Source organism: Nerophis lumbriciformis, linkage group LG03, assembly GCF_033978685.3.
Source record: "Nerophis lumbriciformis linkage group LG03, RoL_Nlum_v2.1, whole genome shotgun sequence".
Classification (NCBI taxonomy): Eukaryota; Metazoa; Chordata; class Actinopteri; order Syngnathiformes; family Syngnathidae; genus Nerophis; species Nerophis lumbriciformis.
This window is the reverse complement of record NC_084550.2, coordinates 21,645,001-21,671,193: the sequence shown is the minus strand read 5'-3', so window position 1 is coordinate 21,671,193 and position 26,193 is coordinate 21,645,001. Positions and strand designations below refer to the sequence as shown.

The window sequence follows — 26,193 nt, the reverse complement described above, 5'->3', positions numbered from 1 at the left end:
CCCGAAAGATGACAGTCAAGCTTTACCATTGACCTGTGGAGAACTGGGACAACAGAGATTCTTACCAGGAGGACTTTGAGTTGGATGCGCAGACGCGGTACCGTGAGTACGCATGCAGCTGCAGCTTCCAAACATTTGATCGCTTGCCTGTAAGTGCGTGCCGCTATGTGCATGTCACGTATGTAACTTTGGGGACTTTGGGGAAATATATGTGCTGTATGAACTTTGGGGAGGTGAACGGTACTTTGGGCTGTGGGATTGAGTGTGTTGTGCAGGTGTTTGAGTTGTATTGGCGGGTTATATGGACGGGAGGGGGGAGGTGTTTGTTATGCGGGATTAATTTGTGGCATATTAAATATAAGCCTGGTTGTGTTGTGGCTAATAGAGTATATATATGTCTTGTGTTTATTTACTGTTTTAGTCATTCTCAGCTGAATATCAGGTCCCACCCGCCTCTCACAGCATCTTCCCTATCTGAATCGCTCCCACTGCCCTCTAGTCCTTCACTCTCACTTTCCTCATCCACGAATCTTTCATCCTCGCTCAAATTAATGGGGAAATCGTCGCTTTCTCGGTCCAAATCGCTCTCGCTGCTGGTGGCCATGATTGCAAACAATGTGCAGATGTGAGGAGCTCCACAACCTGTGACGTCACGCTACTCGTCTGCTACTTCCGGTACAGGCAAGGCTTTTTTATCAGCGACCAAAAGTTGCGAACTTTATCGTCGATGTTTTCTACTAAATCCTTTCAGCAAAAATATGGCAGTATCGCGAAATGATCAAGTATGACACATAGAATGGACCTGCTATCTCCGTTTAAATAAAAACATCGCATTTCAGTAGGCCTTTAATATTTGCTTACATGTCCCTTGGCAAGTTTCACTGCAATAAGGCACTTTTGGTAGCCATCCACAAGCTTCTAGTTTAATTTTTGACCACTCCTCTTGACAAAATTGGTGCAGTTCAGCTAAATTTGTTGGTTTTCTGACATGGACTTGTTTCTTCAGCATTGTCCACACGTTTAAGTCAGGACTTTTGGGAAAACCTTAATTCTAGCCTGATTTAGCCATTCCTTTACCACTTTTGACGTGTGTTTGGGGTTGTTGTCCTGTTGGAACACCCAACTGTGCCCATACTTGCCAACCCTCCCGATTTTCCCGGAAGACTCCCGAATTTCAGTGCCCCTCCCGAAAATCACCCTGGGCAACCATTCTCCCGAATTTCTCCCGAATTCCACCCGGACAACAATATTGGGGGCGTGCCTTAAAGGCCTTTAGCGTCCTCTACAACAGAACTGGGCAAATTAAGGCCCGGGGGCCACATGCGGCCCGTTAAGCTTTTCAATGTGGCCCGCCGGACATTTCCAAATAATTTTTTTAGATGTTTAAAATGTAAAGTGTAACTGCCATTATGATGTGCAGTGATGTTTTCTAATGACCGTAAGTCTTCAACTATACCAAGTCTTTCAATGCTTGAAATCTGCGGTTTTGCATGATACAATAGTTACTATGGTCATCTAATTAGTTGAAATGCGGGAGTCAGGGACAGACACGGAAGGAGATTTTTACAACAAAGTTCTAAAGCTTAGTAATATATCACATATATCAGATTGTAGGTGGGTTTTTTTTCTTTTACCCTTCGCATTTAGATTTTTGTTCCATTTCGCTTGATTGTAAAATATGTGGATGGAGAGTGGGTGTGACGTCAATATTCAGTGTTTTATCCTTCATTTTTATTTTCATGTACATTCTGGGTGTCTCATTCAGTAAAAAAATGTTAAATGCCATTCTGTTTTTTAATGCGGCCCGTCATAACGTTTTTAGCATTCAGACATTATTGTAAGGTTTTGTATTAGTGTTCCTAAAATTCTGATATACCGGCCCCCAGACACATTTTTTCTCTAAATTTGGCCCCCGAGTCAAAATAATTGCCCAGGCCTGCTCTACAACCTGTCGTCACGTCTGCTTTTTCTCCATACAAACAGCGTGCCGGCCCAGTCACATAATATATACGGCTATTACACACACACACAAGTGAATGCAAGGCATACTCGATCAACAGCCATACAGGTCACACTCAGGGTGGCCGTATAAACAACTTTAACACTGCTACAAATATGCGCCACATTGTGAACCCACACCAAACAAGAATGACAAACACATTTCGGGAGACCATCCGCACCATAACACAACATAAACACAACAGAACAAATACCCAGAACCCCTTGCAGCACTAACTCTTCCGGGACGCTACAATATACACCCCCGCTACCACCAAACCCCGCCTCTCCCATCTCCCAAATTCGGAGGTCTTAAGGTTGGCAAGTATGACTGCACCCAAGACCCAACTACGGGCTGATGATTTTAGGTTGTCCTGAAGAATTTGGAGGTAATCCTCCTTTTTCATTGTCCCATTTACTCTCTGTAAAGCACCAGTTCCATTGGCAGCAAAACAGGCCCGCAGCATAATACAACCACCACCATGCTTGATGGTAGGAATGGTGTTCCTGGGATTAAAGGCCTCACCTTTTCTCCTCCAAACATATTGCTGGGTATTGTGGCCAAACAGCTCAATTTTTGTTTCATCTGACCACAGAACTTTCCTCCAGAAGGTCTTATTTTTGTCCGTGTGATCAGCAGCAAACTTTAGACGAGCCTTAAAGTGTCGCTTCTGGAGCAAAAGCTTTCTTCTTGCATGGTAGCCTCTCAGTTTATGGCGATGCAAATCACGCTTGACTGTGGACACTGACACCTGTGTTCCAGCAGCTTCCAATTCATTGCAGACCTGCTTTTTGGTGGTTCTCGGTTGACTCTTGATCATCCTGACCAATTTTGTCTAAGCAGCAGGTGATAACTTGGGTTCTCTTCCTGATCGTGGCAGTGACAAAACTGTGCCATGCACTTTACACTTACGAGCAACTGTCTGCACAGTTGCTCTTGGGACCTTAAGCTGCTTTGAAAGTGACTTTCCTGACTTGTTCAACTCAATGATTCGTTTTTTTCAGATCTGTGCCGAGTTCCTTTGACTTTCCCGTTGTCCCGTTTGTAACCGAGTCCAATGACTGCATCACATGAGCCCTATTTAAATGGGCTCAGGTGTCGTCAATCATAATCACTCACATGAAGGTAAGAGGCCATGCCATGAAGCTAATTTGTGTTTGATTGTAACTTTTCTACATCACCAAAATTGATCATGTATGTTGCTGTATGTATACTTTTGACCCAGCAGATTTGCTCACATTTTCAGTAGATCCATAATAAATTCATAAAAGAACCAAACTTCACGGATATTTTTTTTTGTGACAAACAAGTATGTGCGCCAATCACTCTATCACAAAAAATAGAAATGATTGGAGACTCAAGACAGCCATGACATTATGTATGTCAACTTTTGACCATGACTGTATGTTCTTAATGATTATAATATAATTGGATATAAAGAGTATGTGAAAGTTCCACTCCTACCTTGTTTACTTCCGTAAAGTTTTTGTACTCAATCAGAAATATCAGGCAGCTAAAATGCGCCAAACATGGTTAAGTGTGAGGTGCATTTTTTCCAATCATACATTGTAGTGGCGTTCAATGGTGGGAAATTTGAGTTATGTACAGTGATTTGACATTTGTTAATAATATCCATGAAGTTCAGTGAGCAGGTTGTGTCATGTGTGAGTATGTGCGTTGACTATTTCTGTGGGTTTGTGAGTGAAAAAGGTCATTTGGATTGGGTCATACAAGTAAATTGCTGTTCATTCATGGTTGTTGACCTGCTTTACTCACTTTGTCCACAAGCTGGTGGCAATTTTGCACCAATTGGTCTAATCTATACTAGTATTAGGGTTAGAAAAGAAACTTTAAAAAAAATCAGGGAAAACAAAAAATTCACATGAATACTAAAGTTTTAAATAATTAAAGTATAGATTAATAAATTGTAAAATAATATGAAAATAAACTTTTAATGAGGGAATGTAATAATCTGAAGCCTTCAAAAACCAGTCGCCTTCTCTTGATATTTTGACAAATTACAGGATTTGGTAACACTTTAGTATGGGGAACATATTCACCATTAATTAGTTGCTTATTAAAGTAACAAAGACTTAATTTAGAGTTATTTGGACACTAGGGGAACAAATAGGGTTACTAATAAGCAATAATTATGAGGTTATTGAGGGAAGACTCTTAGTTAATGGCTTACTGGTTGTATAATAAGGCCATGCAGAATAAAGAAGTACTTAACAATGACTAATTAAGAGCCAATATGTTACTAATTTGCATGTTAATAAGCAACTAATTAATGGTGAATATGTTCCCCATACTAAAGTGTTACCCAGTATTTTATTACTTGTCAATCAATCAAGCAACGAACTCTGAGAATTCACTGGGGGGCGGTAGATAACAGCCAGGTAGTGAGGCAGCGGTGTGACAGACCTCATAGTAAGCACCTCAAACGATTTATATTTATTATTTAGGTTAGGGGTAAGGTTAAAGTTTTCATTGTATATTAGTGCGACCCCCTCACCCCTTTTAAGGGGACAGGCAATATGAGCATTCGTATAGTTAGGAGGAGATGCCTCATTTAGCGCAAAAAAATCGTCTGGTTTGAGCCAGGTTTCGCTGGTCTCTAATGACCTCATTAACTAATAACGTTTTAGCAGACAATGATCTTTTGTTTAAAAAGCCTATATTATAGGTAGTGGGCTGTTTTGAGGAGTTTTTGTTGAAATTATCCGTAGCAGCAATATTAATAATGTTGCATTCATTATGCGTTGTGCACTTTAAATAATTTCGACCATATCTAGGAATTGATATGACGGGAATTTTCAGATTGTTTGCTTGGTGCTGCGATAAACTGAACGCGTCATAATTTGCCACCTCAGTAGAATGCATGTCCACCTCTGACACAGTCACAACAGAAAAATCATTATGTGAGTTGTGTATTATTCTAAGAGAATGGCTATGTGTGCAGGGATTATCCAGCCTGGCGCTGGCTAGTTCTAGCTTAACTGACTCCTCACCCGGATAGGGTTAGGGTTAGGGTTAGGGTTAGGGTTAGCAGACTCTGTAATTGCCTGTGACCCGGCTTGCTCTAGTGTACCGGTAGTTAGTCAAGTGTGACTTGTGGGACACCTTCTAAATTAGAAAAATCTTCCAAAGTCAGATATACGTTATGCTATGTATTATTAAGACTTTCCCCCATCACAATTATATTACTTCCACGTAGTTGTACGGTATGTTAAAACGGGGGTCAGCAACCCACGGCTCTTTGGCGCCGCCCTAGTGGCTACCTGGAGCTTTTTCAAAAATGAAAAAAGATGGAGGGAAAAATATATGTTGTTTTACTAATGTTGCTGTAGGAGGACCAACATGACACAAACCTTCCTAATTGTTAGAAAGCCCACTGTTTAATATGTTTGTCTTTATGCTATCACTGATGAGAGTATTTGGCCAGCGCCGTTTTGTCCTACTAATTTTGGCGGTCCTTGAACTTCCCGTAAGTTGGTATACGTGTACAACTTTCTCCGACGCCGCCACAGAAAGACGCGCTTTATGCCACTCCTTCTTTGTCTCATTTTGTCCACCAAACATTTTATGCTGTGCGTGAATGCACAAAAGTGAGCTTTTTTGACCTGACACAAACCTTCCTAATTGCTAGAAAGCCCACTGTTTAATATGTTTGTCTTTATGCTTCACTAATGAGAGTATTTGGCCAGCACCGTTTTGTCCTACTAATTTTGGCGGTCCTTGAACTCCCCGTAAGTTGGTATACGTGTACAACTTTCTCCGCCACCGCCACAGAAAGACGCGCTTTATGCCACTCCTCTTTTGTCTCATTTTGTCCACCAAACATTTTAAGCTGTGCGTGAATGCACAAAGGTGCGCTTTGTTGACGTTATTGACTTGTCGGAGTGCTAATAATCCATGCTACTTAGTCTGGCTGTGTGTACACATTGCATCATTATGCCTCGTTTGTAGGTATATTTGAGTTAACTTAATTTCCTTTACTTATGTCCTCTGTATAATTAATTTATATTTGTGTGGGGGGGCGTGGCCTGCAGACCTGCAGCGAAGCGGGGTGTGCCAGGACCGGCTTCGAGATCAGCGGCAGTGTTTGTCTGATCACCTGTCGCTCTGTTAAAGGCAGCAGTCGGGAAGGAGAGGAGGTGGCTGATGATGGAGAACGAGCACGAACGTGAGCGAGAGCGAAAAGACTTTGACATGGCGGAAAAGCTCAAAAAGGACAGATTATTGAAAAATAAAAAACTGTTCAAAACTCTGAACGCAGCTGTCATGTCCGTGGTTGGTGGTCCAAAGAACCCGGAGGAGCAAGGCCGCCCATTATCTGTATGTAATATTGGCTGCATTTCTGATTGTGTGCCATGTTGTTCCAGACCACAGCAAACGCTACCCAGCTCACGGCTCCATGTGTAAGAAAACATCTGCTGTGATTTCTAAAGCCTCCGACTAAACATTTAAATCCTCAGATATGTTTTTGCAACTAATATTTCTAATCCACAGTGCTTCTGGTATTGACGGTGATGTATTTTTATTTTTTTCGACCCACAATTTCATTGAAAATATAGTAAGTAGTGTGACTTACTTTACATTTCTCAATTTGTCTTCTGCCAAGATCGCCGCTCAAAAGAAACTTCATCCTTTCCATATTGTCTTGAGTGATGTCATTATATATATTATACAGCATCACCCTGTCAAAAAAACATAAGAGAATTGAAAAAAAAGTGTTAATAACAGACAGTATTTAGGAATAGGAATAAAACATAATAAGAAAAAAGGGGGGAAAAAGAGCAAAGTACCCAAAGAAATCTAGAGAAGCTGTCAAAGGTTTTGCGATCATTTAAAACTGATTAAGACAGACATCGTGGTGGATTTCGCAATACCCCGACATCGATGATGCAACATCAAATCCTCCTGCATATAAAAGTCCACTTTATTCAAGTACAAGGGACATGTATGGGCATGTTAGCATCTACAGTTTGTATTTTATTGCCAACGAGTTGAAAAAAAAAAAACACCACTCCTCCAATTACCGTAGATTACATACTACAAGCCACTGCTCCCCCCCCCCCCCCCCCCCCCCAACGCTTCGAGCCCTGCGGCTTATAACACGGTGTGGCTAATTTATGGATTTTTCTTCGCTGACGGCCATAATGTTTTGAATTCAACAAACAGGTTTTCAACAGACACTGAAAAGGTGTGTTATTGTTTGTGCTAAGGCGACATCTTTTTGGACCAGTTTGCTCACTGCAGGTAAACGTAGGTTGAAGCACGGTCTGGCTACGATAGCCGTAATGCTCCGATAGGGTTGTACGGTATACCAGTACTAGTATAGTATCGCGGTGGCACTCAGCATCAAGGGTTGGAATTGGGGGTTAAATCACCAAAAATGATTCCCGAGCGCGGCCACCGCTGCTGCCCACTGCTCCCCTCACCTCCCAGGGTGTGATCAAGGGTGATAGGTCAAATGCAGAGAATAATTTCGCCACACCTAGTGTGTGTGTGACAATCATTGGTACTTTAACTTAACTTACTAATGAATCAAAAACGGTACTATACTACTGTGGGGGGGCATGGCCTCCGGACCTGCAGCGAAGCGGGGTGTGCCAGGACAGGCTTCGAGCTCAGCGACAGGTGCGTAGATGACCCAGCTGAGAGTGTTTGTCTGATCACCTGTCGCTCTGTTAAAGGCAACAGTCGGGAAGGACTGAGGGGGTTGTTGATGGTGGAAGACGAGAACGAGCACGAGCGAGAGGAAGAGCGAGACGGACAGAAATTACTGAAAAAGAACCCAAAGAACATTTCTTGCAAAATAAATCATTGTTCACAAAGATGAACGAGGCTGTCATGTCCGTCATTGGTGGTCCAAGGAACCCGGAGGAGCGAGACCTCCACAACTACATTGGAAAAGTACCGGTTCACCAAATATATATATATATATATAGTTTTACAGGCATGACATTGCTGGTTTTCCGAGCAGAGGAGCATGTTCGGCAGCGCACACACACAGAGTACTTACAAGCAGACACAGTGTGTACACAGAAAAGGGAGAACAGACGCATTTTGGCTTAAAAACTAACGATAAAGGTGAAGTTATAACACTGAAACGCCCTCAGGAAGAGGTGTTGTAGCTACTTCTAAATCACTAATCCTCGCCTCCATGGCGACAAATAAAGTAAGTTTCTTACAAGTACCATTATCACTGGAGGACGAGGAATAGATAAACATGCTTCACTACACACCGAAGGATACAATAGCTCACCGGCGTCACAATGTAAACAAATGCCATGGTTGGATCTACACCTGACATCCACTGTAATGATACCAAGTACAGGCGCGTATCTCTATGATTACATTGATATTTTTTATTGTCACAAAATATTTTTTCTTAAAAAAAAAAAATCATACTATATACATAAACTCAGGAAATACGTCCCTGGACACACAAGAACTTAATTTATGACCAATGTATGACCCTGTAACTACTTGGTATCGAATCGATACCTAAATGTGTGGTATCATCCAAAACTAATGTAAAGTATCCAAACAACAGAAGAATAAGTGATTATTACATTTTAACAGAAGTGTAGATAGAACATGTTGAAAGGGAAAATAAGCAGATATTAACAGTAAATGAACACGTGGATTAAAAATCATTTTTTACAGCTTGTCCTTTATAATGTTGACAAAATAATAGAATGGAAAATGACACAATATGTTACTGCATATGTCAGCAGACTAATTAGGAGTCTTTGTGTTTACTTACTAATAAAAGACAAGTTGTCTAGTATGTTCACTATTTTATTTAAGGACAAACTTGCAATAATAAACATATGCTTAATGTACCCTAAGATTTTTTTGTTAAAATATAGCCAATTATGACATTTTTTGTGGTCCCCTTTATTTAGAAAAGTACCGAAAAGTATCAAAATAATTTTGGTACCAGTACCAAAATATTGGTATCAGGACAACATTATCGTGAAAGGATTTCGAGTGTGCCTTGTAGTCTGAAAAATACTCTAGATTAAAAAAAATGATACATGATTGGCAACACTAAATTGGCCCTAGTGTGTGAATGTTGTCTGTCTATCTGTGTTGGCCCTGCCATGAAGTAGCAACTTGTCCAGGGTGTAGCCCGCCTTCCGCCCGAATGCAGTTGGGATCGGCTCCAGCACCCCCCGCGACCCGAGAGGGACAAGCGGTAGAAAATGGATGGATGCAACAAGTATATTAATAATACCATTTTTACAGCTTGTTCTTTATAATGTTGACAAGGTGTATAATTGACACAATATGTTGCTGCATACGTCAGCAGACTAATTAGGAGTCTTTGTTTGTTTACTTACTACTAAAAGACAAGTTGTCTTGTATGTTCACTATTTTATTTAAGGACAAACTTGCAATAATAAATATATGTTTAATGTACCCTAATATTTTTTTGGTTAAAATAAAGCCAATAATGCAATTTTTTGTGGTCCCCTTTATTTAGAAAAGTATTATAATACATTTGGTACCGGTACAAAAATATTGGTATCGAGACAGCTAGAGATGTCCGATAATGGCTTTTTTGCCGATATCCGATATTCCGATACTGTCCAACTCTTAATTACCGATTCCAATATCAATCGATACCGATATATACAGTCGTGGAATTAACACATTATTATGCCTAATTTTGTTGTGATGCCCCGCTGGATGCATTAAACAATGTAACAAGGTTTTCCGAAATAAATCAACTCAAGTTATGGAAAAAAATGCCAACATGGCACTGCCATATTTATTATTGAAGTCACAAAGTGCATTTTTTTTAACATGCCTCAAAACAGCAGCTTGGAATTTAGGACATGCTCTCCCTGAGAGAGCATGAGGAGGTTGAGGTGGGCGTGGTTGGGGGTAGCGGGGGGTATATATTGTAGCGTCCCTGAAGAGTTAGTGCTGCAAGGGATTCTGGGTATTTGTTCTGTTGCATTTATGTTGTGTTACGGTGCGGATGTTCTCCCGAAATGTGTTTGTCATTCTTATTCGGTGTGGGTTCACAGTGTGGCGCATATTTGTAACAGTGTTAAAGTTGTTTATACGGCCACCCTCAGTGTGACCTGTATGGCTGTTGACCAAGTATGCCATGCATTCACTTGTGTGTGAAAAGCCGTAGATATTATGTGACTGGGCCGGCACGCAAAGGCAGTGCCTTTAAGGTTTATTTATACTCTGGAGCGATTTATGTGTGAAATTATTAACACATTACCATAAAATATCAAATAATATTATTTATGTCATTCATGTAAGAGACTCGACGCACCGATAGAAGAGGAAGCGGCGCATTGTCTACCTTTGGAGTTGGCAGAATTGTTTAGAAGCGACACCGAGGAAGAAGATTTCATGGGATTTAGCGATTAACAGTGACAGATTGTTTGGTAAACGTATAGCATGTTCTATATGTTATAGTTATCTGAATGACTCTTACCTTAATATGTTACGTTAACATACCAGTTGGTTATTTATGCCTCATATAACGTACACTTATTCAGCCTGTTGTTCACTATTCTTTATTTATTTTAAATTGCCTTTCAAATGTCTATTCTTGGTGTTGGCTTTTATCAAATACATTTCCCCCAAAAATGCGACTTATATATGTTTTTTTTCTTCTTTATTATGCATTTTCGGCCGGTGCTACTTATACTCCGGAGCGATTTATAATCCGAAAAATACGGTAAATAAAATTGCTTTGAGGTCGGTAAGCACAACCACAATTAATCCGTACATTAGGCGCACCGCATTTTAAGGCTCACTGTTGATTTTTTAAAACATGAAAGGATTTTGCATGTACCTTGTAGTCTAAAAAATTCCGGTAGGTAAAAAAAAAAAAAGATACATGATTGGCAACACTAAATTGGCCCTAGTGTGTGAATGTGAGCGTGAATGTTGTCCATCTGTGTTGGCCCTGCGATGAGGTGGCGACTTGTCCAGGGAGGGACAAGCGGTAGAAAATGGATGGATAATTGCGATTTATTCAAAATGAATCCGCAGCAACCTGTGATTAATCGGATTTAAATAATAACCACGTTACAGCACTAAGTTATAAACTTCATATTATTATACAGTGGGACAGGCGGACGGACGGGGAAGGGGCTGGGTGGGTGTAAGGAACAGTGTAATTTGGCCTGTCGCCACCATCACGCCTCCATCTCATCGCTGCCTGGGGGGGCAATAGACTACAGACTGCGGTGAAGTTGGCCGGCTTCGTCGCGTGGAGAACCCTACAATTTGTGGTTGTGTTTTCCGCTCCGTATGCTGAATGGCAATATACGATACATATCTCGATATTTTTCCCGTAAAGTAAAAACAAAACACCATACAGTCCTAGTTACCTGAGGTACTAAGTATGTCATTATTTTGACTTAGTAAATATTGACTTACTAAGACAAATTAATGACTAAGTCAAATTAATGACTTACTGTAAATAAGCGTTTGAAAAAAAAGAGTTAAAAGTGCTGACATATGCTCAACTCATCATGCTTAATTTATTACAGCATTTGGGAAGCCTGTAGTTGATTTTTATTATGTAAATGTTATATTTTTATCAACATGTGACAGCAGGGACCCTGCCATTCAAAACTAGGCTGCTACATCACTAATGATGAATGTAACTATAGCAGTGACGTGCAGTCACTAGAGGCAGGTGAGGCGGGGCCTCACCTGCCATCATGGAAAGAAAAAAAATGTAAAAAGAAAAAAAATTAATTAAATTGTTATATGTATCCAGTGATTATACTATAAAGTTATTTTCCATTTAACTTCACCAGTTTTAGATTATTTTTATTCAAAATCGCTGAATTTTCACATTTGCCTTTCAAATACTGAGAAGAGACGGTGCGGTGAACAGCAGCCAGTTGAGGCACGTCACTCATTGCCTCAACATGGATTCCGGACTCGGCTAACTGCTGGCCTGCTGTGCAGTGAGACTGTATTGCTATATGAACTATATTATAAATTTTCATAGTTTAGTTAGCTGAGGTATACAATGTACAGTGTATTTTGTCAACAACTGTATGTGTGTAAAGTATTTCTTGTGCTGAGCGATCATAAAACGGCTGCAAAAGACGCACTGGCTGAGGCTCCAGTAATCCCGCCTCCTGCACTCCCGCCGTAGAATTATTATATCAACTAAAGCCCACACTTAAATTTTCCACGTGCAAGATTGAATCTATTTAAAAAAGTTATTTCATAAGAAGCCAAAAAGTGCAAAAACAATAATGTTCGTGTTGGGGGAGTTGTGAATGACTGCAGGGCCACAACATTAGGTACACCTGCAGACTGCAGGTGTACCTAATTCACAACTCCTCCAACACGAACATTATTGTTTTTACACTTTTTGGCTTCTTATTAAATAACTTTTGTAACCTATTTTCATGGGCTTTTCTCTTTGTGATGTTAAGTCCCTGTTATGCGCTGTTATACAATATATGCCTTGAGCTCTTATTTTGAAGGCGCTAAGAGCGGAAGTGATGACAGTGGAGCAGAGGTTTTTGAAAGAAGGTAAATAAAGTGGTCCTTGTGTAAACTGGAGCCTCCGTGTTTGTTATTTTGTAGATTCATACAGTATAGGCGACATTTATAAACCCTCGGTTACACTTTTTTAAATAGATTCAATCTTGCACGTGGAAAGTTTAAGTGAGGGCTTTAGTTGTGGACTTCATTTATAAGTAAAGGTAAGACCATAATAATGTTTTTTTTTTAAAATGTGCTTTTTTGTGTGCTACAGTTTGTATGTGTAAAGTTAAAGTTAAGTTAAAGTACCAATGATTGTCACACACACACTAGGTGTAATGAAATTTGTCGTCTGCATTTGACCCATCCCCTTGTCCACCCCCTGGGAGGTGAGGGGAGCAGTGGGCAGCAGCGGCGCCGCGCCCGGGAATCATTTTTGGTGATTTAACCCCCAATTCCAACCCTTGATGCTGAGTGCCAAGCAGGGAAGAATGCTGGTATGAGCTTTTAAACATAACCCGATAACTGCTGCCAATCAAATGGTGAATAAGATACTCTTTAGGGTTCATATGTTTGTAAATCTGACTGTGATGAAGTCAGTGCCTCACCAGCCATCAACCTCACCGCACGTCACTGAACTATAGCTGAAAAAAATAGTACAATAGCAATAGGAGAGACTATTCATCCCTGAACACCATGGAGTTCATGTAGGCTTTATGATGCAGTTACATTATTATATCAACTATCAGAGACAGAAACTCTTCATTTAACAAAATGTCCTTTTTTGCGGCTTCAACACAGAAAAAGGTAGAGTGAAATAACTTAGTTGTTAACTGTAGGTCAAAAATGCTTGTCTTTCTCTCAGACAGGCAGGGCTTTGCTGTCCGTAACACACACAAACACGCCGCAAAATGAGCTAACGTTACGCTAAAAGCCAATTAGCCTTCACCTCAAGGATAATATAAATACATTTAATAAAGTCAAATACAAATAAGGCAACAAGAGAAGTATCTTGCACTTCTCTTTTGTAAAGTAAATCTGGACAGCCGATATGGGCATCGACATCAACTATATGATTTGCCTGAGAAGCTGGACAGGACAAAAAAAATGTTTTTTTTTTTTTTTAAAGACTTTAGTTTAAGCGGTGTCTCTTTGTTGTTAAGGCGGCTGCCTTAAATAACAAAGCGCAGCGGGAAACCCTGCTTGTACCTGTAATTAGACAGCATGGGAGTAGCATCAGTTTCGGCCGCACACTGCCTGTTCGTCAAAAGGAGGCGGCGGAGATCTTCTCGTCCGACTGTGCAGAGCAGCTCATCGAGAAATGCACAGTCCTCCAGGAGACCTCTTTCTTCAAGTCTGTTGAACAAATCCTTTGCATCGTCGACCTGCATTAGAAAAACACCGGAGCTGAACAACACAATTTCAAATGTACTGGCCCCCCTTGAAAAATACGGTAGTTAGTTAACAAATTAAAAAAGGCACATACAAATAAACCAAAAGCAAAAAAAAAAAACTGATTCTCACTTCCTCTAGATTTTTCGTGTGGACGACATCACGGCACAAAAAGCAGAGGGAGGCCACGTCGGAGGAATCCAGCTGGTCGGTGATCTTCATCAATGTGTGCCTGTCCATCCCGGCGCCACGAGGCAGGCGGAAAAAAGGACACACCTTCAGGAGAAAGGGGGAAACCGCACATGTTAGAACTGGACATTAAACGTGAACAATAAATTATTATAATTATAGCAATGTAATAATAATGTGTCCAGTTTGGTCCAAATGGAATACAAACGCTTATCAGTATATAAGGTGGGCGTGTCCGCAGGCTGGATGGGACAATACAAATAAGAAGAACGTGCGTAACTTCAAGCAATCAAAAAATAGAATAGGTGAGGCCTTTAATCCCAGGAACACCATTCCTAGAGTCAAGCATGGTGGTGGTAGTGTTATGCTCTGGACCTGTTTTTGCTGCCAATGGAACTGGTGCTTTACTCACTGCAAAAACGGAAATCTAAGTAAGATGAAATATCTCAAATAAGGGTGATATTTGCTTATTTTCCGTCTGACAAGATAATTCTTCTCACTAAGCAGATTTGATGTTAGAGTGTTTTACTTGTTTTAAGGGTTTTGCTCCTAAATGATCTCAGTAAGATATTACAGCTTGTTGCTGAGATTTGATGACCTATATTGAGTAAAACATGCTTGAAACTAGAATATCAAGTGTTGCAAAGCTGCGTCATCAACACTCACAAGTATAAAACTACTTTTTTAAAGTAATAATTTCTTACTTCAAGCATGAAAAAAAGAATCATGATGCCGAGCGCATATCTTTGTCAAGATAATGGCACTAGCATTTAATTAACTTAAGAATATTTTTCAACATATTGAGCAAAAAGGTCTAATTTTTTTTTCTACCAAGAAAAGTGCACTTGTTATTAGTGAGAATATACTTATTTTAAGGTAGTTTTGGGTTCATTGAGGTTAGCTAATTTGACTTGTATTGGAAAGTCTTGACAAGCCGAATTTTCTTGTTCTATTGGCAGATAATTTTGCTTAGTTCAAATAAAATACACCTAATTTTTGTATTTTTTTTTTCTTGTTTTTGAACACTGACTTTTTGCAGTGCAGAGAGTAAATGGGAGAATGAAAAAGGAGGATTACCTCCAAATTCTTCAGGACAATAATAAGGTAAATGAATTATTGTTGGCGCTTTTTGGATGGTTATTTAGAGGGGCCATATGGGCGGAAAAGACTCTATTGTAAGTATACATTTATTTACTATTTAGAACGCAATTAAAAAAAACACATCTGTCTTCTTGTTTTTCCTAAATATCGTGAAACAATAGGCAAAATTCAAAAAAGTGTAGTTTCCTTTAAGTCGATGGAGAATACGTTCCCAAGAACACCACGCCTACCCTCAAGCATGGTGGTGGTAGTATTATCCTCTGGGCCTGTTTTGCTGTCAATGGAACTGGTGCTTTACAGAGAGTAAATGGGACAATGAAAAAGGAGGATTACCTCCAAATTCTTCAGGACAATAATAATGTAAATTAATTATTGTTGGCGCTTTTTGGATGGTTATTTAGAGGGCGGAAAAGAGGACCTCCCATTGACTCTAGTGTAAGTATACTTTTATTTAAGTTTATTTACTATTTAGAACGCATTAAAAAAAACACATCTGTCTTATTGTTTCTCCTAAATATCGTGAAACAATAGGCAAAATTCTAAAAAAAAAAAAAAAGGGCAGTTCCCCTTTAAGTCGATGGAGAATACGTTCCCAGGAACACCATTCCTACCGTCAAGCATGGTGGTAGTAGTATTATGCTCTGAGCCTGTTTTGCTGCCAATGGAACTGGTGCTTTACAGAGAGTAAATGGGACAATGAAAAAGGAGGATTACCTCCAAATTCTTCAGGACAACAATAATGTCAATTAATTATTGTTGGCGCTTTTTGGATGGTTATTTAGAGGGCGGAAAAGAGGACCTCCCATTGACTCTATTGTAAGTATACTTTTATTTACGTTTATTTACTATTTAGAACACATACAAAAACCACATCTGTCTTCATGTTTCTCCTAAATATCGTGAAATAATAGGCAAAAATAAATAAATAAAAAGTGCAGTTCCCCTTTAAGTTGATGGAGAATACGCGGAAGGACAGATTTGACAGGGAGCACCCACAATTAAGCTTGCTCCACCCAAAGTGCGCATCTCGGATGAAGGCACGTTAAGTTGGAGAATGCTGCGAAGCCAGAATCCGTGCAATTGTGCGCCATTTTTCCACTTAAAAGTGCTGTTAGCGACTTTTACAGGGCCAAGTCTTCGAGTAGTAAATTTCGCCTTCTTCTTGCTAATTGGCCGAACAGCTCAACTTTTGTTTCATCTGACATCACATGGACAAAGATAAGACATTCTGTAGGAAAGTTCTGTGGTCAGATGAAACAAAAATGGAGCTGTTTAGCCACAATACACAGCAATATGTTTAGAGGAGAAAAGGTGAGGCCTTTAATCCCAGGAACACCATACCTACCGTCAAGCATGGTGGTGGTAGTATTATGTTGCCAATGGAACTGGTGCTCTACAGAGAGTAAATGGGACAATGAAAGAGGAGGATTACCTCCAAATTCTTCAGGACAAGCTAAAATCATCAGCCCGGAGGTTGGGTCTTGGGCGCAGTTGGGTGTTCCAACAGGACAATGACCCCAAACACACGTCAAAAGTGGTAAAGCAATGGCTAAATCAGGCAAAAATGAAGGTTTTAGAATAACCTTCCCAAAGTCCTGACTTAAAGGTGTGGACATGCAATAATTGTTAGACGCTAAGTGTTCATTTAGCTGCTGTGCAACAATTTTTTCGAGGATTTTCGAAATAACAGGAAGGTAGTTTACCATGAGGTCAGGATCGAGGTTAGGTCTTTTGAGTAGAGGATGAATAACCGCTTTTTTGAATGCTAGGGGAACAGTGCCAGAGGAAAGTGATACGGTAAGTTTATAATATTTAGCACTGACCTAATATTGAAAAAAGCTCCTTGATAAGTTTCCCAGGAAGTGGGTCAAGTAAACATGTTGTTTGTTTTATCCCACTTACACGCCGTAATAATTCCTCTAATTTTATTTCATCAAAAAGAGAGAGACTATTTTGGAGGGCAATATCCGTCGTATATACAGTCGTATCTGTGTTAATAGAACCCAGTTGTAGCTGGGATGCGTTGTCGTTAATCTCCTTTCTAATGAATTACATTTTCTTATTAAAGAAATTCATAAAGTCATCTGCCGAGTGAGTGGAGCTACTGAGAGGAGTCCCTTGTTGGGTTAGCGATGCTACTGTACTGAACAAATATTTAGGATCGTTTTTGTTGAGGCGGATGAGATTTGAGTAATATTTAGCTATAGCTAAGGTAAGCATGCGTTTATAAGTTATTAAACTATCACTCCATGCTTGATGGAAAACCTCAAGTTTAGTCGCGCGCCATTTGCGTTCCAGCTTTCTACATGATAATTTAAGAGCTCTAGTTTCTTCTGTAAACCATGGGGTACGCCCTTTAAAGGCCCTTTTTAGCTTTAGCGGTGCTATACTATCAATGGTTTCGCGCAGGGCGTCGTTAAAGTTGTTAGTGAGGTTATCAATAGAGCCTACATAATTTGGGAATGGTGCCATTACCGAAGGCAGTAGGCCAGCAAGAGTCATCGTTGTGGCAGCATTAATGTTGCGGCTGCTATAGCAGTTATTATTATTATTATTATTATTAGCTTTTTGACAATGAGTCAGAACTTTGAATTTTATAAGGTAATGATCGGACATTACTTTAGTATACGGGAGTATCATAACTTTGGAGGTGGTGACACCCCTGACAAGCACTAGATCAATCGTATTACCGGTACTTGAGATGCGTGGGTTCATTTATTATTTGTGTAAGACCACAGCTATCAATTATAGTCTGGAGTGCCACGCACGGAGGATCCGATGGGGTATTCATATGGATATTAAAGTCCCCTATTATGATTATATTGTCGGCGTGCGTCACTAGATCAGCGACAAACTCTGAGAATTCACTGATAAAGTCCGAATAGGCCCCAGGGGGGCGGTAGATAACAGCCAGGTAGAAATGCAGCGGTGTGACAGACCTCATAGTAAGCACCTCAAATTATTTATATTTATTACTTAGGTTGAGGGTAAGGTTAAGGTTTTCATTGTATATTAGTGCGATCCCCACACCCCTTTTAAGGGGACGGGCAATATGTGCATTCGTATAGTTAGAAGGAGATGCCTCATTCAGTGCAAAAAATCATCTGGTTTGAGCCAGGTTTCGCTGAGACCAATGACGTTAAGATTGTTGTCTCTAATGACCTCATTATCTAATAATTCAGCCTAAAAAATACAAGCTTCTGGTTAATAATTTGTTCCAAAGTAGCCTTTGTTGTCTCTCATGAAGTCTGCCATAATTAGTAGTGGTGGTAGTTGTTTTTGAAGGAAATAGCAAATGTTATGATGTGTCTGTGAAAATGACCAAACTGTGTAAATATTACATGTTATTATGAATATGCCCGTTACTACTTACGGGATGTATATAAAACATTGATGGAGGTTTTTTTTAGAGCTCTTTAATGGCGGAACAGAGTGAATTCCATTCCCTTTATTGTTACCCGACTTTTATTAGTGTTTATTTAGTAGTAAGAATGCAAAAAACAAAGAAAAACATATGAGATCTTGTCTTATATAATGATTGTGAATGTTATGCAAATTTCCCAAAAAAGTGCAGTTCCCCTTCAAGGTGTTTTTTTACCTGCTTTAAGTTATTCTATTATATTCTCCCATCCAGCCTGCGGACACACCCACCCCGCCTAAGTCAGGCAAAAGTGCATAAGTCTGGAATGAAGGTGTGTTCATTTGTCATGAGACGAACTATGACTTTTCTTGACTGTGTAAAAATCGTGGAGAGAGGAGTTTTCTCAACACATGTGAATGTCAAAGATAAGACTTTGAATTTGAAAGGGTCGTTGCGCTTGTCACGTGAATTGATTAACGTGGACTTAAACAAGTTGAAAAACTTATTCGGGTGTTACCATGTAGTGGTCAATTGTACGGAATATGTACTGTACAGTGCAATCTACTAATACAAGTCTCAATTAATCAATCAATGAAACGTGTGACGCCATGACGTAGTGTGTGTATGCACGCCACAACAGCTTCTTCTTCCTGGCGGGATTTGAATAATAATTTGGAGCTTAAGCTTGGTTTTTCTTGTTATTATAACCACTTACAGTCGTGGTCAAAAGTTGACATACACTTGTAAAGAACATAATGTCATGGCTGTCTTGAGTTTCCAATCATTTCTACAACTCTTTATTTTTTTGTGATAGAGTGATTGGAGCACATACTTGTTGGTCACAAAAAAACATTCATGAAGTTTGCTTCTTTTATGAATTTATTATGGGTCTACTGAAAATGTGAGCAAATCTGCTGGGTCAAAAGTATATATACAGCAATGTTAATATTTATTGCAAGTTTCACTGCAATAAGTCGCTTTTGGTAGCCATCCACAAGCTTCTGGTTGAATTTTTGACCACTCCTCTTGACAAAATTGGTGCAGTTCAGCTAAATTTGTTGGTTTTCTGACATGGACTTGTTTCTTCAGCATTGTCCACACGTTTAAGTCAGGACTTTGGGAAGGCCATTCTAAAACCTTCATTCTAGCCTGATTTAGCCATTCCTTTACCACTTTTGACGTGTGTTTGGGGTCATTGTCCTGTTGGAACACCCAACTGCGCCCAAGATCCAACCTCCGGGCTGATAATTTTAGCTTGTCCTGAAGAATTTGGAGGTAATCCTCCTTTTTCAACCTACTCAGTGGCCTAGTGGTTAGAGTGTCCGCCCTGCGATCGGTAAGTCGTGAGTTCAAACCCCGGCCGAGTCATACCAAAGACTATAAAAATGGGACCCATTACCTCCATGCTTGGCACTCAGCATCAAGGGTTGGAATTGGGGGTTAAATCACCAAAAATGATTCCCGGGCGCAGCCACCGCTGCTGCCCATTGCTCCCCTCACCTCCCAGGGGGTGATCAAGGGTGATGGGTCAAATGCAGAGAATAGTTTCGCAACACCTAGTGTGTGTGTGACAATCATTGGTACTTTAACTTTTTTCATTGTCCCTTTTACTCTCTGTAAAGCACCAGTTCCATTGGCAGCAAAACAGGCCCAGAGCATAATACTACCACCACCATGCTTGACGGTAGGTATGGTGCTCTTGGGATTAAAGGCCTCACCTTTTCTCCTCCAAACATATTGCTGGGTATTGTGGCCAAACAGCTCAATTTTTGTTTCATGCGACCACAGAAATTTCCTCCAGAAGGTCTTATCTTTGTCCATGTGATGTCAGATGAAACAAAAATTGAGCTGTTCGGTCCAAATTTCAACCGGAAGCTTGTGGATAGCTACCAAAAGCGCCTTATTGCGGTGAAACTTGCCAAGGGACATGTAACCCATACTTGCAAACCCTCCCGGATTTTCCGGGAGACTCCCGAAATTCAGTGCCTCTCCCGAAAACCTCCCGGGACAAATTTTCTCCCGAAATTCAGGCGGAGCTGGAGGCCACGCCCCCTCCAGCTCCATGCGGACCTGAGTGACGTGTCAGCCTGTTTTCACGTCCGCTTTCCCACAATATAAACAGTGTGCCTGCCCAATCACGTTATAACTGTAGAATGATCGAGGGCGAGTTCTTGGTTTCTTATGTGGGTTTATTTTTAGGCAGTTTCATTAACGTCCTCCCATCGCGGCAACAACACACAACAACAGCAGTCACGTTTTCGTCTACCGTAAAGCAGTTTGTCTGCCGTAAACAGCAATGTTGTGACACTCTTAAACAGGACAATACTGCCATCTACTGTACATGCATATCAGAATCAGAATCAGAATCAGAATCAGCTTTATTGTCATTACGCAAGGTAACGAGATTGAGGCCATTCCATACAGTGCGATGTGTGCATGCTAGAAAAACAATGTTATAATATAAAAAATGTAGAAGTGCAATGAATATGGTGTGAAATGAATATATACATGAAAAACAAAAAAACAAAACAAAAACAGGGTGGTTGGTGGAATGGGTTATTGCACCGAAGAGAAGGCAGTTATGAGGGACAATGGGGCAATATGTGACAATAACATCTACGGCTTTTAGAGAGTGCAGTGCACAACTGCGCACACAACAAGGAGACGAAGCAGAAGAACGAGGAAGATACAGCCGTGGCGACGCCGACGACGAGAAAGATGAAGAAATACGCTTCTAAGTTCCAAGCCGCAGCTGTGATTGGACCTGGATAGCCTCCGGGAAGAAGTAGTGGACTACCAAGTGCTTGGCAGTGAAGATCTTCCTCAGGATGCAAAGATTGACCGGTTTTGGGCCATGCTAGGAAGAGATGGAAGATTCCAGACTCTAGTGCATTTGATGAAATCACTTTTGTGCGTGCCACACAGCAATGCATCATCAGAGAGGGTGTCCAGCATGGTTAGAAAAATAGTGACAGAGAATAGAACAAGGATGGACAATTCAACCCTTAACTCAACAATGAGTAGATGAGTGTTATGTGTGTGTATATGTGTAAATAAATGAACACTGAAATTCAAGTATTTATTTTATATATATATATATATATATATATATATATATATATACATACATACAATAAAATAAATAAATAAATAAATATATATATATATATATATATATATATATATATATATATATATATATATATATATATATATATATATATATATAGCTAGGATTCACTGAAAGTCAAGTATTTCTTATATATATATATATATATATATATATATATATATGAATGAAATACTTGACTTGGTGAATTCTAGCTGTAAATATACTCCTCCCCTCTTAACCACGCCCCCGACCACGCCCCACATCCCCCGAAATCGGAGGTCTCAAGGTTGGCAAGTATGATGTAAGCAAATATTAACATTGCTGTATGTATACTTTTGACCCAGCACATTTGCTCACAATTTCAGTAGACCCATAATAAATTCATAAAAGAACCAAACTTCATGAATGTTTTTTTTTTTGTGACCAACAAGTATGTGCTCCAATCACTCTATCACAAAAAAATAAAGTTGTAGAAATGATTGGAAACTCAAGACAGCCATGACATTATGTTCTTTACAAGTGTACGTAAACTTTTGACCACGACTGGAGCCGAGACAAGAGTCAACAAGCAAATGAGTTATCAAACAAACTTCCGGGTTTTGGGTTCCGTAATGACGTCATTAACTTAGTCGCCTAGTCTGACGTCAGAGTGACGAAGCAGAAAATCCACCCACACAATTTGTTTCGCTCAAATATGATGTAATTATAAAATTAGTCAACTATAATTAGTCAAAGTATACACCGCTAAATGCCGACATCACAAAAGTTATTGAAAGTTAGCGAAACATTGCCATACTCACTCAAGTTTGAGTTAATTCATCGATGTCAGAACGACTGCGAGTCTCTTTCCTCCTCATTCAGGAGACAAATGTACGTATTATTATCTGCGTACAGGAGGAAACTTACTTTTGGCAGCTTATTTAAGTCAGGCAAACGTCGACTGTCAAACTCTATGTGAACTCTATGCTGGCTGGAAGCTAGTTTCACTTTGGAAAAGCGGAAATGCTGTGCAGTGTTGTCGACTTTTGCGTTGCCAGGTTTGAAATGACACTATCGGACCAAAAGTTTAAACTAACGTATTTTGGTCAAAATAATCGCTAATACCCGTTTTTTTGTTGCTACAGATGAGATTTTACTGTATACAATTACCATAGAATATGTATAGCGTATCTTATAATGCCGTTTTAAATAAATAATGATAAATGGGTTGTACTTGTATAGCGCTTTTCTACCTTCAAGGTACTCAAAGCGCTTTGACACTACTTCCACATTTACCCATTCACACACACATTCACACACTGATGGAGGGAGCTGCCATGCAAGGTGCTAACCAGCACCCATCAGGAGCAAGGGTGAAGTGTCTTGCTCAGGACACAACGGACATGACGAGGTTGGTACTACAGACGAGATTTTACTGTATACAATTACCATAGAATATGTATAGCGTATCTTATAATGCCGTTTTACCGTCAAATAAACAAACAGCACCCCTACTTGGCTACGAAGAGGTACATGAGATAAACGCAGTGAATTGTATTAGTTTTTGCGTATTGCCATGACGTGAAAGGGGTCGAACTATCGTACAATATTCCGAGAGGGACAAGCAGAAGAAAATGAATGGATGGATTAAGGACTTTTGTCATTTTTGTTCGTACAATTATCGCACGTCTGGCAACGTGGTGTCGACTCACCAGTAAGAAAAGCAGCGCTGGTTGTTTAAAATGACGTCACACATTTATAAGGTATAGACAAAACACGATATAACATCCACGGACCTATAAAATAACAAAATAGGTAATTTATTCGGACATTAACGGGGACGAAACGGTTTAATTTACTTTACATCGTGTTCTGAAAGTCAGGGCGATCGTCGTTGTGAAACTGCGCATGCGCAACAATGTGTTCTTGAAAGTCAGGGCAAAATCGTCGTTGTGAACCTGCGCATGCGCATTTCATTTGGACTACAGTCAAGCCTCGGATGCCTCCCTCCCGATTCCCACATTTCAGCCCAAAAAAAGTTGTTTTGCAGTGGATCAATGTTTCTCGAATAATTGTTTTAAATCAACGGCATCCGGAGAATATCACCATTTTATTTTTGAAAACACATTTACATGTACGCGTTGTTATATTTTGTAAAACGTTGCCCTCTTGTGCCAGGTTTTAGAAATGCATTTTGAAATTTGCATCCACTTCAGGGACAAATGGAAAAAAAAAGATTTTCAGATTCCAATTTATGTATGTCCCTGAAGTATCCTACTGTTGGGAATTAATGAGTGTCGATAATAAAGTCAACAGCAGGTAATTCCCGGTAAAATAAAATAAAAACCATTATAAATTGAATACAGTCAGCTAGGAAGGTATTCATTTTGCCCCAATCTTGTGGATCGTGTGTAAGATTTGCAATGCAGTCTGCTGAAAATGCAGGAAAGCGCCAATCTACATAGCGACTGACGCTTTTGTCAAAGTTAGAATATTTTATAAAAGGTTGCCCTCTTCTGCCAGGTTTTAGAAATGCGTTTTGAAATTAACATCCACTTCAGGGACAAATGGGGAAAAAATGAGTTTCAGATTCCAATTTTATGTATGTCCCTGAAGTATCCTACTGTTGTGAATTAACGAGGGTCTATAATAAAGTCAACAGCAGGTAATTCCCGGTATAGCAATATTCATAAAAAAAACATAAATTGAATACAGTAGGGAAGGCATTAATTTGGCCCTATTCTTGTGTATCATGTGTAAGATTTTGCAATGCAGTCTGCTGAAAATGAAAGAAAGCGCCACTCTACATAGCAACTGACGCTGTTGTCAAAGTTAGAATATTTTGTAAAACGTCGCCCTCTTGTGCCAGGTTTTAGAAATGCATTTTGAAATTAACATCTACTTCAGTGACAAATGGAAAAAAAAGGAGTTTCAGATTCCAATTTTATGTATGTCCCTGAAGTAGCCTACTGTTGGGAATTAATGAGGGTCTATAATAAAGTCAACAGCAGGTCATTCCCGGTATAGTGAGTCAAGTTTATTTAAAAAAAACATTATAAATTGAATACAGTAGGGAAGGCATTCTATTGGCCCCATTCTTGTGTATCATGTGTAAGATTTTGCAATGCAGTCTGCTGAAAATGAAGGAAAGCGCCACTCTACATAGCGACTGACGCTGTTGTGAAAGTTAGAATATTTTGTAAAACGTTGCCCTCTTGTGCCAGGTTTTAGAAATGCGTTTTGAAATTAACATCCACTTCAGGGACAAATGGGGAAAAAATGAGTTTCAGATTCCAATTTTATGTATGTCCCTGAAGTATCCTACTGTTGTGAATTAATGAGGGTCTACAATAAAGTCAACAGAAGATATTTCCCAGTATAGTGAGTCAAGTTTATTAAAAAAAAACATTATAAATTGAATACAGTAGGGAAGGCATTCATTTGGCCCCATTCTTGTGAATAATGTGTAAGATTTTGCAATGCAGTCTGCTCAAAATGAACGAAAGCGCCACTCTACATAGCAACTGACGCTTTTGTCAAAGTTAGAATATTTTACAAAACGTCGCCCTCTTGTGCCATGTTTTAGAAATGCATTTTGAAATTAACATCCACTTCAGGGACAAATGGGGGAAAAAAGGAGTTTCAGATTCCAATTTTATGTATGTCCCTGAAGTATCCTACTGTTGTGAATTAACGAGGGTCTATAATGAAGTCAACAACAGGTCATTCCTGGTATAGTGAGTCAAGCCTTAAATCAATATTCATAAAAAAAACATTATAAATTGAATACAGTATGGAAGGCGTTCATTTGGCCCAATTCTTGTGGATCGTGTGTAAGATTTTGCAATGCAGTCTGCTGAAAATGAAGGAAAGCGCCACTCTACATAGCGACTGACGCTGTTGACAAAGTTAGAATTTGCCACAAAACACACTGTAAGCTATTCAACACCCTACCGCCATCTGGAGCTAAAGTGAATAGTGCACGCTCCAAATTCGTCACGTTTCATGTGTCGGGTAAATTGTGACATATGGGGTCATGTGAATCCCCTTCCTCCTGTACGTACACCAACATAAACAATTTGAAAAACAAGCTATAATACTGATAAATGTGTGAATCGTGACTTTAGGTTATATAAAAGTGATTTTTAGAAGGGGGTATTTCATTGTGATGAGTCGTCAAGGTTTGAGTCTGCGGCACAGTGGGGGGCGAAGGGGAGAAAGTACTCTCGAGCGAATTGGAAGACGTCGTCGGGTTTCTTCAATAGCAGGAACTGCAGGAAGTCAGATATGAGGGCACGGATCTCCGGGTGATCTGTCAGGTATGAAGCGTGGTCGGCCCTCAGCTCCTCCTGCAGGAATTAACAAGGTGAGTTGCGTTATTTACTGCAGACAATGTGAGCCGTTGAGGTGTGGTATGTGGGTCATACCTGGTTCTACTACAATACACTCAGACCAGGTGGATAAAACAATGGTGGAGGTCTGGGATGGATTTTGTTGTGAAAGTTGTAAAAATGTCACAAAAGAGTATACATACATGCCTCACCTGACCACAGTACTGTCATT

General features: G+C 39.8%; 2 protein-coding genes across 4 annotated transcripts in view; both read right to left on the bottom strand.

Annotated features, from left to right (window-relative positions):
* The window catches only part of casp8 (caspase 8, apoptosis-related cysteine peptidase), a 39,504-nt gene extending 16,829 nt beyond the window's left edge, over positions 1–22,675 (bottom strand). Inside the window, exons 1-4 of one of the 3 annotated variants that reach the window (XM_061935285.1) lie at positions 22,558–22,675; positions 14,021–14,164; positions 13,706–13,881; positions 6,594–6,699 (exon numbers count right to left, since the gene is read on the bottom strand). In XM_061935285.1, coding sequence (XP_061791269.1) covers positions 6,594–6,699; positions 13,706–13,881; positions 14,021–14,128 — 390 coding nt within the window. In that variant the 5' untranslated portion in view covers positions 14,129–14,164; positions 22,558–22,675. Of the gene's footprint in view, positions 1–6,593; positions 6,700–13,705; positions 13,882–14,020; positions 14,165–22,451 lie in introns of all 3 variants that reach the window. The other 2 variants (XM_061935288.1, XM_061935278.1) reach the window with 2 other exon arrangements.
* Positions 22,676–24,369: 1,694 nt separating this feature from the next.
* Positions 24,370–26,193, bottom strand: part of catip (ciliogenesis associated TTC17 interacting protein) — a 38,331-nt gene continuing 36,507 nt past the window's right edge. The window contains exon 9 of the mRNA XM_061935267.1: positions 24,370–25,979. Coding sequence (XP_061791251.1) covers positions 25,791–25,979 — 189 coding nt within the window. The 3' untranslated portion in view covers positions 24,370–25,790. The remainder of the gene's footprint in view (positions 25,980–26,193) is intronic.